This window comes from Pelmatolapia mariae, linkage group LG4, assembly GCF_036321145.2.
Source record: "Pelmatolapia mariae isolate MD_Pm_ZW linkage group LG4, Pm_UMD_F_2, whole genome shotgun sequence".
In the NCBI taxonomy this organism is placed as follows: Eukaryota; Metazoa; Chordata; class Actinopteri; order Cichliformes; family Cichlidae; genus Pelmatolapia; species Pelmatolapia mariae.
The window spans coordinates 29766855-29783427 of NC_086230.1; the positions used below are offsets into that span (position 1 = coordinate 29766855).

The 16573-nt window shown below is 37.9% G+C and overlaps 2 protein-coding genes across 4 annotated transcripts; one reads left to right on the forward strand and one right to left on the reverse strand.

The window, feature by feature from the left end:
• The first annotated feature begins 2100 nt into the window (after positions 1–2100).
• On the forward strand, positions 2101–7308 carry rnf113a (ring finger protein 113A). The gene is made up of 10 exons (XM_063472356.1): positions 2101–2206; positions 2615–2694; positions 3098–3196; positions 3461–3568; positions 3732–3841; positions 4167–4273; positions 6330–6419; positions 6496–6589; positions 6669–6775; positions 7145–7308. Exons 1-10 carry the CDS (start codon positions 2101–2103, stop codon positions 7210–7212), a joined length of 969 nt encoding a protein of 322 aa, XP_063328426.1. The 3' UTR covers positions 7213–7308.
• A 69-nt stretch (positions 7309–7377) lies between these two features.
• strada (STE20 related adaptor alpha) lies at positions 7378–16569 on the reverse strand. 3 transcript variants are annotated; one of them, XM_063472352.1, is made up of 13 exons: positions 16445–16569; positions 15741–15804; positions 15219–15276; positions 12926–12954; positions 11173–11275; positions 10269–10390; positions 9968–10076; positions 9708–9831; positions 9371–9542; positions 9113–9217; positions 8653–8906; positions 8494–8536; positions 7378–8324 (listed from the first exon to the last, which is right to left on the reverse strand). In XM_063472352.1, exons 2-13 carry the CDS (start codon positions 15750–15752, stop codon positions 8169–8171), a joined length of 1287 nt encoding a protein of 428 aa, XP_063328422.1. In that variant the 5' UTR covers positions 15753–15804; positions 16445–16569; the 3' UTR covers positions 7378–8168. The 3 variants fall into 3 exon arrangements, with proteins under 3 accessions (XP_063328422.1, XP_063328423.1, XP_065326706.1); XM_063472353.1 differs by lacking the exons at positions 12926–12954; positions 15219–15276 and having other exon boundaries at positions 7387–8324; XM_065470634.1 differs by lacking the exons at positions 12926–12954; positions 15741–15804; positions 16445–16569 and having other exon boundaries at positions 7389–8324.
• Positions 16570–16573: the final 4 nt, after the last annotated feature.

A 16573-nucleotide genomic window follows, 5' to 3' on the forward strand; every position in this document is an offset into this window, starting at 1 on the left:
CGTAAGTGGATATCAGGCCCTTGTAGAGCAAAATTGAGTATTTTGGTCTAAATAACCCAAAATGTGATGTCCACATATGTGGACGGCAGGTCCTAGGAGGTTAAGGCTAAAGGAGCATATGTAAGGTCTAGAGCCAAGTGGATTGAGCATGGGGAAAAAAATTAATCTTATTTCTATAGTCTAGAGAAGCGTAGACAAAGAAAAAAATAACTAAATTGAGTAAGGATGGCGCTATGATAGAGGAACCAAACCAAATTAGTGAGGAAATTAACACATTCTATAGTAATCTGTATAAACCAAGAACCGAAAAAGAGAATGCAGACATCTTTTTTGATATGATTAAAGACCAGGTAACAAAACTGGAAGAGGATGATAAAATATGGTTAGACGAAGATTTGAATATATCCAAATTAAAAACAGCTCTAAAACAAATGAAAAATGGAAAATCGCCTGGAATTGACGGTCTAACGATTGAATTTTATAAATCCTTTTGGCAAGACATTAAAGATTTGTTATTTAATGGCTTTTTGGATTGTTTAAAAAATGAAGAACTATCCCCAACAATGAAAACAGGATTAATAACCTTATTACCCAAACCAAACAAAAATTTACAAGTGCTAGACAATTGGAGACCCATAACACTTTTATGTAACGATTACAAATTATTAGCCTTAGTATATGCAAATAGGATTAAGAGCGTCTTAACCAAATTAATTGATGAGTGCCAATCAGCATTTATTAAGGGAAGGCAGATTCATAATAACACAAGATTAATATTAGATATGATTGACTATCGATCCTTTATTAATTCAGAAAGTTTAATATTATTTATTGACTTTTTTAAAGCATTTGATTCAATAGACTATAATTTTTTATTTAGATCTTTAGAACTTTTTGGATTTGGAAACAAATTTTGCAAAGTGATCAAACTGTTCTACAAGCAGATTTATAGTTATGTTTTGCTCAATTACGTGGAATTCGACAGGGTTGCCCAATTTCTCCAAAATTATTTATTCTTTGCACTCAATTAATGGCCTACCTCATTGTGAACCATTCAGACATCGAAGGAATAAATATTTTTGATATTGAACTGAAAATAAGTCAGTTTGCAGATGACACAGTAATATTTTTAAAGGATAAATCAATACTTGAGAAAGCATTGAATGTTATTTCAACTTTTTCTAAAGCTTCAGGCTTGTGTCTGAATCTAAAGAAGTGTGAATTTTTGCCACTTTATGATTGTTTGGAAAATAGCATGAGGACAATTCCAGTGAAAAATGAAGCCAAGTATCTAGGCATTTATTTAAACAAAGACATCAACACTAGAGAATCAAAAAACCTAAAAGACAAAATTGATGGCATGTCCAAAACACTAAATCATTGGTTAACGAGAGATATTACAATTTTTCAGAGGGCGTCTCAAAGATGGTTAAAAACAAAATATAAAAATGAATTATTTCACGACTTTAACAGTAACACAAAATTAAAAGGGACCCCACTGACTCTAACACAAGTTTTATACAACAATGGTGATCCATCTAAGGAACTATCCATGCTCCACAAGGTGGTGATAATTATGGGCAAATACCACATACACAAGTGTAAATGGCAAAATAAAAGACCTTCCCTAACTGCATTGAAGATTGAATTAAAATATTTTTTGTCATCTTTAGAATTACTGAAGGATTCATGTAAAGAGGCTGCTTTGATATGTGACAATGGGACTCAGTTTCTATCCTTTTAATGAATGTGTTTTTGTTTTGGTGTACTAAGTAAGCCACATGTATGTTAAAGTGTTCACAAAAAGGAAACTGTTAAATGTCATAAGAATGGCCTTCACATATTTATATGGGGGTTTTTTTTGTTTTGTTTTTGTTTGTTTTTTTCTTTTAGTCTTCTTCTATTTCGTTTGGCTTCTTACTCAACTTTTCAAGATGTTGTTGCACCAATGTTGTCTCCCAACGAGAGATTGTAAATGTGTGCATAAATTTAATAAATTTATGGAAAAAAAAGAAAAAAAGTACAGGGACTAACATAAGATGACTCCTAGACAGTAGAGGGCGCTGTGGCGAGAGCAGATATTTACAAAACAGAGTCAAGATGGCGGAATCAGAGAAGGCTCGGGAGGGATCTTGCACTTTTCTGTTTAAAAAATCTAATAGGAAATTCTCTGGGCGAAAGAGAAAAGCAAGCGATAGCGAGAAAGGTTTGTTATTTAACTCACTTTCTGATCTTTTAAAGCACAGTGAACTTCCGGTGCTGACAGCGCTCGAGCTTTTTAATGATCGACTACTTGTTTCTGTTCTCGTGGTCCTTTACAGATAACCACTGTGTTATTAACACGGGAAGAGGCAAAATACTATATCTGATTCCAAAAAATCGGAGAAACGATGTAAAGTACCGCAGACGACACATTTTTGTTCCTGTTATAAAGAAATTTCACATTCGTGCCGCGTTTACGTTTCCTCGGAATTTGGAACGCTGGATGCGCCTGCTGTTTTTTGTCCTCCCAGTTAACTCCGAGATTATTCTAAGATTTTGCAAGTCTGCTGTCAGTTATTGGACAAGTTACTAGATTTTTTCACGAAATGTATCTCACTCATGTCCTTTTCAGATGAAAACAGTGATGAGGACCAGACCCTCGTTGTGAGAAAAGAAAAGAAAGAAACTCGCATCAACCCAATGATTCAGCGGGTAATTAGGGGATTATTCTTTTTTTATTATTTATATTTTTTTGACTCGTGTTTGTCGAGAATTGCGTTTTTCTGTCTTAATCACTGTGTACCTCAACGTGCACTGGAAACCGCAAGTATGTATCCGGAATCAGCTGGCACAAAGTTAGATTTGCAAAAGTTTAAATCTGCATCTAGATTTACAAGAGTACTAAAGTATTTAAAAGTGTGTTATGTTAATGCATATATAGATTTTTTTTTACATTTAGAATTTGGACAAACGTTTTTATACACTTGCAAGCCTGATATTTTAAAAAATGTTTATAAATCTAATCATGCAAACACACATTTGGAGACAAGACTGCTATGACAGTAGCCTCAAATGAGACAGAGGTGACTGTTTTTGTTTTGGGTTTTTTGTCCAGACAAAGAAAGTGGAGAGAGATGCTGTATCATCCAGTGAAAGTGAAGACGAGAAAGAAGACAAGAAGGTGACTGTTTCCTACAAGTCCACACGATCAGCGGTGAGTTGACTTTTTCTATCATACTGACTTTTTAAAGGCTGTCCTTTAAAAGTAAAGGAAGATATGAATGAGCAAGGTATCCAACCTTTTTGTTGTTTCATCTGTATGCATGCTGATTTGGCCTCTTCTGATTTGCCGTGTGTGTGTGTGTGTGTGTTCCCTGTCCTGTATACTGCTTAAGAGCCACAGTCTTGCAAACTTATTGATGTGCTTATACAAAAGTATTTAATGTAAATCTTTTTCTCAATCCTATCCAAAAACAAGAAACCAGAGGGACCGGAGGACATGGGTGCAACTGCTACATATCAGCTGGACACAGAGAAAGACAACGATGCCCAGGCCATTTTTGAAAGGAGTCAGAAAATCCAAGAGGTAGTAGATGCTACTTTTAATGTTAAAGCCTTGTAGAAAAGGCTACAACTCCTATCATATAATGACTTAGTTGGAAAACTGTTCTGTTCATATTCACAAATTGTGACTTCCAGTAGTTTCAACTAAATCTTGAACTAATGTTCTTTTTTTTCTCTTGTAATAGGAACTGACAGGTAAAGATGATGATAAAATCTACCGTGGCATCAACAACTACCAAAAATTCATCAAGCCTAAAGACACAACTATGGGCAATGCCTCCTCTGGCATGGTCAGGTGAGCATTAAGGCGAGGCATATCCATTCCATCACAGTCACATTGTGTCATTAAAAAAAAATAAAAGTAAACAGACCACCAAATGCACTTCTCTTGTGGATGTGTGTATCATTAAAACTGCTAACAAACCACAAAGACAAAGGAAATCTTGAGCTTTTTAAGGAGCTTGAAATAGACATTAAATAATGCTCCATCTGCTCAAGACTTTTCTATGATGGTGCACAGTTGATGATCTATCACTGATGCAGTTTCGTTTGTTTTTTTTAGCTCTGAAATGTAATTAGTTAATACTGATATGTATAATTCAGTTCAATCATTTTAACAGAAAAGGACCAATCAGAGCCCCTGAACACCTACGAGCCACAGTCAGGTGGGACTACCAGCCAGATATCTGCAAAGACTACAAGGAGACTGGTTTCTGTGGTTTTGGAGGTGGGTATGATATTTTAAAATGCATGTCTTTTGTGTAATTAATCAAACACTTTTTAATGTCTTGACACTTACCTCCAGATTGAGATTGGTTTGACTGCTTGAGCTGATAGGAAGGCAACAGTAATTTAAATGACCACACATTACGCAGAAGAGCATCTCTGAATGAACAACTATTAAACCTCGTCTAACTGGACGATAGAAGAATCTTGTCTTGTATCAACAGTTCATGCTGCTGCTGCTGGTGTAATATTGTTGGGAAACATTTTCTTGGCACACTTTGGGTCCCTTAGTACAAGTTGAGTTTGGTTTAAATGCCACAGCATATATTAGTATTGTTGCTGACCATGTCATACTAGGGGTGGGTTTTTATAATGGATTTATCGATTAAAATCGATTCTGGCTTGGATAACGTGAAACCAATTCATTAAAATCCTGAATCGATTTTTTAGTATAAATTTATTTTGCCTGAAATGCCAGAATCTCTGGTGAAACCTCACAAAATTTCAACAACCACCAAACAGCTCAGACAGTAAATGAAAGCAGGAACACGAATTCTGCACAAAGACGTAAACACACAGCGCGGATCAGGATCAGTGAGATGTCGCCTTTCTCACCTGACGGCACGGACACGGTCGGGGCTGAAAGCCGACAGCTCGCTGATTCTGATCTGTCGGCGGGTCCGCGCTTTGTGTTCACGCCCTTTTTGCGCTGATTCTAAAGCTGTTAGTTTGATCTCTCTCCGAACAATATTGACCGAACCAGCAGCAAAAGAAGCTCCAAACTACGCTTCACATAAACATCGTCATGAATTCACTCTGACTTTTACTGTTTTGCTTCCACCACGATGCACAGCTCTCTCTCTCTCTCTCTCTCTGTACTTCAAGAACAGTTTCCCGTCTAAAAATCAGTTTTCTTCATTATTCGCTTGCTTGTTACGCACAAGTCTACCGTTGTTTACAGCGCTGTCGGCCGCTGTTTTTTTTTTTTTTTTTTCTTACTTCCTAAAGCAAAACCTAATTTCTGCTGTTCAATACTGAACAAATTTCAACTTTTTAAAATTATGCAAAATGCTTAGCCGTGTCTCTAATAAAACCGCTGTAATGTCAGAGGTAACGTTCATATGTTGATTAATGATTTTCTTTCGTTTGTGATGTACTGCAGAATATTTTTTATAAAATCCCAGGCCAGGAAAAATCACCTTCATGTTTTTCTGTGTTTTATCTTCAGCTACTTTGACACAAAGGCATCTGCTGTGACGCTTACACCTTTGATAAAGTCTTGCGTGTGTCAGCTTCCGTTTTTATTGATACAAAAATATGTAAATTTACTGATCTGAATTTTAATATTTCTGACTGTCAAAATTTTCCAGATTTAAATCGAATTGTGGATCGAATCGATTTGGGACCTTGTGAATTGGGATCGAATCGATTCTAGAAATCAGTGACGATACCCAGCCCTATGTCATACTCTCAATGACCACAGCGCATCTTTAGACTTTGCTTCCAGCACAATAATGAAACGTCACAAAGCTCATATCCTCTCAAACAGGTTTCTTATACATGACATTGAACTCACTGCTTTCAAATGGTCTGCGTTTATAAGAGCTCAGGCCAAGAAAACACTTTTAACATGCGATGTAATGGCAGAACTTAAGAATTTGGATTTTTCAGGATGTCAAACCATGCAGTATTTTGTTTAAAAGAAGTCACTATGACAAAATGGAAAATTCACAAAAACGACAGAAAATCAGGGAAAAGTTAATGGCAATAATATCAAATTCCCTTACAACTTTGTATTTATTGGGGTATTGTTTTTGTTTTGTGGAAAAATAAACTATTACGTCTATAAATGTATCAGGTGGCACAAGTCTGACTGCAACTGTGCCAAAGCCTTTACAAGAAAAAAAAGGTTTTTTCTTAAGACCTTTTTTCATTGCGATTGAGTTGTGTTTTTTATTCTATTCATCTATAGATAAGAGCAATTTGTAGTGTGTGTGAGACATTTAATACTGGTCGTTCAATAAAGCTCTCCTCATGATCATCTCTCCTGCTATCAGACAGCTGCAAGTTCCTTCACGACAGATCAGACTACAAACATGGCTGGCAGATTGAGAGGGAACTGGAAGAGGGACGATATGGAGCCAATGGTGAGTTGAGAAGGAACTGCATTTTTGTTCCTACTGTAAACGAGCTTTTCCTGAACGCTGTCTTATTTTTATTTAGATGAAGAGAACTATGAAGTAAGCAGTGATGAGGAAGACTTGCCCTTCAAGTGCTTCATCTGCCGGGAATCCTTTAAGAATCCCATAGTCACAAAGTAAGACTTTACTGTCATTTTTCCTTGCCAAGCTGTTCCCTGTTTTTTGAAACATATTAACAAGTCTAATGTCTCTCAGGTGCAGGCACTTTTTTTGTGAGGTTTGTGCACTTCAGCATTACCGCAAGTCCAAGCGCTGTTATGTGTGCGATACTCAAACCCATGGAGTGTTCAATCCTGCTAAAGGTAGGCAAGATCTCTATAAAACAGACGACTTCTTTTAATGTCTTGATTGTCCTTTCTGCATCCTTGGGTCCGCTCAGTTACGAGTGAAATCAATTTTGGCATTAGACTTTGAGTGAAGGAGTCCATGCAGATGTGTGTGTTTGCCTACTTTTTGTCACTGCGCACTCGGGTGTGGAGAATTTACATAAAAATGCATCAACTATGCATGCGATGGGCTTCAAAGTATAACAGCAATGATTACTTGGCCATCAGGTTTCCAGCTGTCTTTGACCGCAATAAGTATAATCAAGGTTATAAGATAGTATTGTAATCAGTGCAACTTAATAATACCCATTAATCATGTTTTATTTGACCTTTTTCCCCTCTCAGAGTTGATGGCTAAGCTGGAGAAGCACAATGCCATGACAGACCAACCACCATCCGATGAAGACGATTAGCAAAATCCAAAAATTCCCAGCCTCCCCTTACGTGTTTGTCTGTGTAAAATTTAAATAAAACATTTTTTAATAAGGTTTACAGCCTCACTGTGTGGTGCCATCAAAACAAAAAGTTAATGTCAACCACGTTTATTGTTAAAAGTCAAGTTTGAGTTTTGCAACACATTGCTTTGCCCTCACTTTCAAATATACATGCAGACAAAACAAGCACCAATAAAACATTCATTTTGACATGAGTTAATACCCAGAGTAAGTTCAAGCAAGTACATACGTCTATGATTTGATGGTTAAACTAACACATTAATCTTAACCTCTGTGCAACAGAACAGTTGCCTGAAACATGAAATGTAGTTTACACTGTAACACAAGCAGAGCTAAGAAATGTGTTTACATGCTGTTAATTTAGTTGACCCTCTGGGTAAACGCAAAACCTTCCATCTGGTGCAGAAGACTAACCGAGTCAGCTGTGAGGACCGCTGTGCGCCATTATGGTCTCACTGAGCATATGGGCCGCATCAAGCAGCCCTGTTCTCACACGAGGTAGAGTGTCCCCTCTGAATATTTAGTAGCAGCTTCAAACCAATTTGTTTTGTGAGACTCTTTAGGCTACAAACACAGACTCTCTGACCTCAACACTAGCATGAGGAAGTGAGAGTCCTGTTTTGTTTTAGCTCCAGGGGGCTTGTAATGTGAGAGTACAATCTGTAAACAGGTGTAGGTGTGTGAGAGAGAGAGACAAATAGGCAATCAGTGCAGTGCAAGAGTTTGTGCATATCTAAAGAACAAAAGCGTGAGAGATGTCAGAAGAGGCAGGATGGCTGTTGGTTTGTAACCTGGGTCTGAGAACAGCCACTCCTTTTAGTATTATATACATAGGGGCCATAACAAAAACTAATCTTGTCCCATCTGCTCAGAGAGTTTCTCATATGAACATCTTCCCGCCAAATCCTCCACTGTCAGAAGTCCCAGTCATCTACTTCCAGGTGGCTGAGACCGGACTCCAGACTAGCAAGTCCAGAAGGTGAGTCCAGAGGCTGGGAGCTTTCAAAGCTGGTGATAGGCGACACGGGCCGCAACAGCTCAGGTAGGGCCTCTGAAGGTCGCCGTTTGATCTAAGAAAACAAAAAGATTTAGAGAACAAACTGAAACGCGACCAATTCATATCTTATTTACCAAAATTAAATGTTCTAACTCTCCCACAATTGTCTAACACTTTAAATACTATATACTGACACATGTACACAAGTGAAAATGTTATAATTAATTTGATATCTTGCACACCTGTTTGAAGAAGGGATGGCCAACAAGACTGGTTGCAGATGGTCTGAAGAAATGCAATTGGGAAAACAGTTAGTGTCCCAGTCATAGCACATTCCTAAAAGCAGTTGCAGTGCATTTATCGCATATATACTTTAAATATACAGGGAGAGTTTCGCCAACCTTTTTTCTGGGTCTCGCTGTAGACACAGCTCAACGAAGGCGTGGAACTGTGGGGAGAACGTCCGGTTGTATGGGTGTCCTCCTGACGATGACGAGGGTTCACCGTTGGAGTGTCGGACTCCTCCCGGTCCCGGACCCTCACATATCCCAGAGTCAGCACCAGAACGGGAAGGCTTCATGGACAGCTCCTCTGGTGGTATAGTTGTGGTATCCAGCAAGCATGGCACTGTCCCGTTTAGCTTCTCCAGTAGCATCTGTGGAAATGAGCTAGTATTAGTTTAACCCAATGACCTTCTTGCACACCTTAGAGTTTGTGGTTTTAGTGTTCAGCTTTGCCCCCAATCTTCAGTTTAGATCAAAATGAAAATAACACCAATATTGTTGTTTACCATGAAATTACTTTCTACAGTCAAAATGTAACATAGGAGACTATTTAGGGTGTTGACACATCTCTGCTTACCTGTGTAGCTGGCATGTCTTTGAAGGGAACGTGTCCATTGGCTAGTTCACAGGCTGTGATGCCGAGGCTGTAGATGTCTGATCGAGAGTCATAGCCCTGGAGATTCTTCAAAGAAATCAAACAAAAACTGTCAGTTTCATCCATACTCTTCTTCTCGTTTTTGGTCATTTTCGTTGTGCGTGTAGCATGAAAACTATAGTTCTGCAGCCTCTAACATTGACTGCAGAACAGCATTCTCAGTGTTGAAAAATGCAGTACCTGTTGCAGCACTTCGGGACTAAGCCACGGCAGCACGTTAACGCTATACTGGGGGAAGTCATGGACCACTTTGGCCCTTTGGCCATGTCGAATGAGGCTAAAGATGCTCCGCAGACCTGACATGCAGACTTGTCCATCTGCAGAGATCAAAACGTGGCTGGCCTTCACACTCCTGCATAACCAAAACATTTAAGATAATCAATATTGTATCAGGTGTGAATGATTGTATTTTAATGACAGGGTAATATAAATTAAACCACATGCCTGTTTTGTTTGTTTTTTTAACCATAAATAATAATAATAATATTATTCTCTTTACTGTATAAGTGTGTCTTACCGGTGCACATATCCCATATGATGGATGTATTCAAGAGCTTTGAGCATGCCTAGCAAAATGTATGCTATCGTCAGCTCACTCATACCATCTGTAAAATGTGTGCAGATGAGATCTCTGGCTGACCCTGTAAGATTCAAAAACAGATGATCGTGATCAGAAAGCTCTCTGACATTAGCAGAGGCTCCTTCATAATTGTTAACATAAATTTAGTTGCATAGCGTATGAGAAACAGTGATAAGGTAAGAAATTGGATTTCTTACCATAAGCCATGAAAGGTGTGATGACCCATAATTCATTTTCAGCTATAAAGACGCTCTTGTATGGTAGAATACTGGGGTGGTGAAACAACTTTGACACATGTAGTTCACCCTGTGAGACAGAAAGGAAACTACATCTTATTATGTCAGAACGAAAGATGGGGAGGAGAAGATTACATAAAATGTAAGAGACTACGAGGCTGGCAAACAGACAAATTCTCAATAAAGCACTAAAATGAAATATGGGGAGGAGGGTGACATAAGAGTCAAGTCATGCACACTGAAGGCATTGAGCGATTCAAACCTGCAGGTAGGTAACCATGTCATTAGTACATGACTCCAAGTCAATCCGTCGGATGGCCACATGCTCCCCAGTGGGTCTATATCGAGCCAGGTTAACAGTCATTAAATTGTCCAAGCCCCGACCTACAAGACAATATTCAAATCACTGAGACAAAGTCATCCTCCAGTTCTGTTTGCTTGAATATTTATGTTGTTGTATGTTAAATGCTAAACACACACAACTTAACAATACTTTTTATTTACGATCCAAATACTACCTTTAATAGTAAAAAAAAAAAAAAAAAAAACCAAAACAACATCCTTAACATTTAACTACACTTAAAACAATCAAGGCTTTAAAGAAGCTTTTTACATTCATCTTTAGTTTAAAAGGAAGGAAAAACCACCAGGACTCTAAACTACTGATATAGTAGCAGATCCAGCTCACGAGCTATCATAATTCACAGGAAGGTGACCACAGTGTGTGTACATTTGATTAAATTCTGATCAATACTGAAAAAAAGAGCAGTGCTAAAAATTTTAAATGAACAGTTGATAGACTTATTGCTATAGAAAAAGCTTATTGTTCCTTTGACCACTTGTTTTTATATATATATATATATATAAAAAACTATTTTTAAGTTGAGTGTTCTTTACTCAAGCATCAATACATTTTGTTTAACAAATGTCCAGAAATAACAAGAACGACATTAATGAAGGTCACCCAAAGCTACTACCTTAACTATATGGAGGCCAGCTGTGCTTAAAAGGCGCATTAGGAGTCAGGAAAAACCCTAGGTGATCTAGTTTTATGAAGAAAAAAAAAACATCACAAGAAACTGTTCTTTAGCCAGTGCAGGCAAAACAAATCTGTTACTGCCAACAAAAACTGAATTAAGTCGAGGCATGTCTTCGATTTTACTTACCAATAACAGCAAGGAGCTCATAAGAGCTGCTGTCAGGAAGGAAACTGCCCATAGTGTCTCGACGAGGGAAGGAGGTCAGACTCTCCTGACTGTCCTCATTGGCCTAGAGGAGAAAAGTAAACAGTGAACGAAGATCAGTTCTGGCATGAACCTCAGTGGTTATAGCACTGAACCAAAAGGGTTTGTGAGTGACAGCTGGAGACTTAGTCTTATGTGTGATAGCTGTTAGAAGATCACTAGAGAGGAGACTCAGGTGTGTTAGCATGACCCATAGCACTAGTGGAATTAGAGAAAATTAGTAACACAAACTGGGCAAACTATAAGTCTAATCATTAAAATAATGACCAGAACTCCACTTAATCAGAATACCTCAATAATCCCCAAGGACATATATGCAATTTTAAAAACATGGATGTAGCTTCCAGGCCAATTGTGAAGTGTCTTAATCCTGCCTTCTATCTGAAAGCCATGTGTGAACGCTCATGTGCTAACAACTTGTCAATTACAAGTCACGAACCAATAAGCAAGCAGTTTCAGATCTGCCCCTCTCCATTACATCTGATTGTTTTTTTGTTGTTGTTGTTTTTTTGCAACCAAGACGCTAATAGTGTAAATGCTCATTTCAAAGCCTCGGAACAAGACTTCATGGCAACTGTGCCATCTATGATATGAACTAATTCTCCAATAACAAAAACAGAAGTTAAGCTAAAAACCTTTTACATAATATGTAGAGAACAGTTTATATTTTTGAAAGTGAGGACTCCTGAATTCCATCAGTTTACTTCTGTTAAAATGATGGAAATGGACAGACTGCAGTCAAGCTGTGGAGGCAAATGACAGCAAGATGTATGAATATTTGGACTGTCTCCATGGTGACCAGCAGTAAGAGACAGTCAAAATTAGAACAGCACCCTTCTTTGATCATAATTGACTCTTACAGGCTGGAGATGGCTTCAAGATCAAGATCAGGAACACACAACTCTGAAAATATCCTCACAGATAAAACTAAGAGTTGTTTCTTGTGTAAACCAAGCCACAAGAAATTATCTTTATGTAGTTTAAATTAAATACACATTAAAACTGGCATGACGGCAAAGTCAAACATGCTTTGGTAGCCATCGCTTAAGGGAATGTCGGCAAATGTCATCTAATCACGTGGGGTACACTAGACGCTGCCACTGTGATCAGATTTAGAAGGGGTTACCATGCATTGCAAAAGCTCAACACATGGAACTCCATCCATTAACAAACTGCAGGGACACACGGTCGCAGACATCAAAGTGTGACACTTTCAGCTCACCACCAACTCAACATAGGGGCCGTCACCTCACACAGGAAGTGTGAAAACACACAATATCTTTTTAATGTTACTCAAGACTTTTAGTACAGCTACAAAAACCCATCAAAATCCAAAACAGCAGCTGCCTGAAGGCCAAAATGTAAACAGCAGCACACCAAAGGACTCAGACTATTTCAAATAAGCTGTAGGAGGGAATGAATTCATCTCTTTCAGGTATGCTTGTCTATAAACCACAAAACAGAAGCCCTTGCGAGTGAGGTGAAAAGGGCTTTCTATGCTACAAGCATGTACAGTGTGTGTCATGAACTGCAAAGTCATGCATATATAAATGTGCAAAGCCTTGAGGGGGTAGTGGATTCTGCTTATTCTGTGTGCGCACATACATATACATGCATGCACGCACATACACAAAAGGCACATGGGGTGATGCAGTGGCAGGAGTACCACACTTACTTTCCTGTGAGAGACTCCCTGAGCTTGCTCTGGGGTAGAAAAACCACATCAATGACATAAAAACATGTACACAAACAAAACAAGAGAAGGATCTGTGTTTAGAGAAGCTTTTGAACTGGTTAACACAGCCTCTGGAAGTAAGGGTTTGCTGCATGAACCAAAATTTGATGAATGAGCTTTGCTGGTTTCACATGATTTGTCTAATTCAGCATCTTTGTCCTTTTGGTGACCACCCACACAGAATTATCTGTTTTAAAGGCTTCATTCATTCTTAAAAAAAAAAAAAAAAATTTTAAAAAATAAAACAAAACAATCTCGCTAAACCCATCAGGCTCTTCCCAGATGTTATTTTAACCATCAGGAACACAGCCAAAACAGAAATTATATACCTGATCAAAATGCAGCTCTGAGCAATGATCTGCATGCATTGAAATGAAAATGAGACAAATACTGCACAACAACTTCTCATTAAAAACAAACACTTGACAAAAATAACAAGAATGTCACAATTCTAATACTAATTATTGAGGAGTCTGACAGCCCAAAGATGAGTTTTTGCATTCACAAGATTTTCAGAAAACTTGACCTCTGACCTTAAGGTCGAGGTCACACAGATATGAACTTCTTCGAGATTTTTTGGTAGCTATATGGTGTCAATTTGAAAATTGTACGTCGCTTCGTTGTTCAGTTATTGCATTTACAAAATGTGTCGACATCAGCCACCTGGCTGGGTGACAACAATACCCCATCAGCCCTTTATGGCTGAGGGGTAAAAACTACATAGAATATCAGAAACAAGAGTTAACAAATCATTACAACTCTCATCACATTAGCAAAGCAACTCTGTTGCCAATATCAAGATTTTATTTTTTCTTTTTAAGTTGCATAAATGTTCCTTGTATGTATGTTGAACTATTCCAAATCTAACCTTAAAAAAGTTGCTCAGAGTTAAATGACCTGTCAGCTGGGAAGAAGTAAGACAAAGTGAGAGACACAGACATCCCTTGCTAAAGCTGTGTAATGAGTTTAACACTAGACTCCTTGGAGCCCAATTAACTGAGACACCATACTATGTAGGCTTTACAACAATATGGATGTTTCTTCAGTAACCAATTACATTAAATTATGTATGTGACATTGTAGCGCTATGAACCCTGCAAAACCTGGAGCACCCTCATTGCAACAGTCCCTCTACACCTCACTAAAGAGTTTCTTGTAGCTTTAAGGTGGAGTCATTAATGAATTAATGCATGAACTGCAGTCACTGAAGGTGGGGACTAAGAAATAGCTGCAGATTGTCCATCTACCTTAACTGTATGTCTCAGACCTCAGATCAGTTTTTATCAATGCTTGCATACTTTTCTGTCAGCTGAGCACTGCAAAACAATTACGCCAAACTAATGGCTGTGGACCTTTTGCACAGTTCAGTCACATGCATGCCTTTCTTCTTCTTCTTTTTTTTTTTTTTGCTTTATTTCCACACTGTTTTCAGACTCAGAGTTGCACCAATGCTGAAACCTTGTGAATTTTTTTCATTTTTTCCCCAGATCAGGAATCTAAGGGAACCAAAATAATCAAGACAAAAGCATTTTAATTCCCATCCTTATTTTAATACTATTGTACCCTCTTCCTATTTAAATAAATAAATCTCCCTCTCACCCCTGAGGCATGGTATGTGTATGTGCTCCTCAAACTCGGGTCCTCTACTAGAGGCCTGGGACTCTGAGGGTTCTGCATCTTAGCCATTCCTAGGACTGCACTATTTTTTTTTTCTTTTAGGTATGTTTTATCTTTGTTTGTAACCACATGTTTAAATGATCTGGATTCTTTTCATTGTTTCACATATGTATCTACTGTGTATCCCATTTTTAATGACCATTTATGTTAATGGTGTACAGTACATGTGGTCATCTGCAACTTACTTCATTAAAAGGTCGCATTTAATTACTTGTAAAATAAAATATTTTATAGTCAAAAATAAGCACTTTTAACACCAAATACAACTTCAGAAGAAGCATGACAAATACGTGGCAAGCCCACATGACATCAGTTGTGAGTGCCATCCTCTGATAATGTTCCTTTGTAAAATGAAACAATAAGTTAAGAACGCTGCTGACAATGATTAGGGGATGGAAAGCTTTCATAATTGTGAAATTCACAGCAAAGTAAATACTCAACTAGAGCAAAGCTTCAGTGAAAACTGAAAGTTGTTTTCTGTTGGTGCTGTTGAATGGTCAGTGGTTTGTGAAAGGTGAACCCTATGGTTAAAAATTAATTTGGCTTTGAGTCTCACCTCCAAACAACTCCAAATCCCGCAGGCTCTCCACACTCAATTTCTCAGATACCCAACGCTGACATACACAGAGAGTTAATGGGAAAAAAGGAGAGAAATGCAAGCAAGAATAAGGAAAGGTTACACATAAATATAGGCACATTTAATGTTGCTGAATAAAGCTGGTTAATTTAGTAAGGTGCAGCTGTAGAAGTTTCTTTAATATTGTGCAAGAGAAAGTTGTGCAAAGCTCTGTTTCAAACACATTTAGCAATTGTTTCCAGTCTTGTATATCTATAAGCAGTGCTGGATCGAAAGGCAAAATGTTTCTTTGCTGTGTGAACTTTAGAAACATGAATACACTAATGATGAATCCCTTAAAGGGATTAATCCTTCTCTTGGAACAGTGACAATCTTCAGTGGGCATAATGAATAAAAGCATACAATTAGACATTAGGCATGGTCTGGCTTAAGAATCAATCCTCATGATACCAGCCCTGCAAGACAATACAAGAATTTAGAAGAATTTGACCAAATACTTACAAGAAAAGACATCGATCCTCTCAAGTGTGTTACATTTGATGCCGAAAACACATAAAGGGAATAACTGTGGAAACAAGAAAGAAAGAAAAAATGTATGTAGCGATCTAGCCTCACTCAGTTGTAGTAGTGGTTAATTAAATTAAATATAATCAATACATATTACAATTATTTCACAGAATAAATGTGAAATTTAACACAAGTTGTAGACAATAACATGTCTAATGCTTTGGTACGTCGCCAAACAAGCAAAACCAGTCTTTCCTCGTTTTCATTTTGCTTACAAGTTATCGCCGTTCATTAAAGCACTTACTAAACCTTGTATAGAAAAATAAAACAACCAGCTAGATGACGTGTAGAAGTAAATATTGGTTTGACGGATGACATCTCTCTTCTTGTCATTTTAAGCCTAGAAGCGGTCGGAGTTTACGTTGCAGTATTGATGATGGCTACGCAAACAAATTTGCTGAGCGACTGTCAGCAACAACAAAAAAGAAGAAGGAGAAGCGTGAATAAAGCGAAAGAAAATAAAGAAATCATTCACTAGTACCACAATATTATTATCATTATTATTATTATTGAGGGGGTATATAAACTCGCTAATGTTGCTATGATGGAGGACACAGGCTGGCATAGTTAGCTAAAACGGCGACATTAACCTGTTCTACAGTCAGAAACGCCATTATTTTAACACCTCGATAACTCACCCGTATAATGCTCGGAGCAAAAATGCCTTGTTGGTTTGATATTATGTCTCAGATTAAATTATTTGGCGCACCATCCTCTCCGGCAGGATGTTTTTGATAGCTCTCTACTGTGCTTTATGGGTTGCGCGC

Excerpts from the sequence above, each read along its gene's own strand:
- rnf113a (XM_063472356.1), top strand. The coding sequence starts at position 2,101 with ATGGCGGAATCAGAGAAGGCTCGGGAGGGATCTTGCACTTTTCTGTTT. Across the intron at positions 3,569-3,731 it reads GGAGTCAGAAAATCCAAGAG|GAACTGACAGGTAAAGATGA; the intron begins GTAGTAGATGCT and ends CTCTTGTAATAG. Across the intron at positions 3,842-4,166 it reads GCCTCCTCTGGCATGGTCAG|AAAAGGACCAATCAGAGCCC; the intron begins GTGAGCATTAAG and ends TCATTTTAACAG.
- strada (XM_063472352.1), bottom strand. Across the intron at positions 10,077-10,268 it reads ACATGGTTACCTACCTGCAG|GGTGAACTACATGTGTCAAA; the intron begins GTTTGAATCGCT and ends TCTGTCTCACAG. Across the intron at positions 9,543-9,707 it reads CATATGGGATATGTGCACCG|GAGTGTGAAGGCCAGCCACG; the intron begins GTAAGACACACT and ends TTGGTTATGCAG.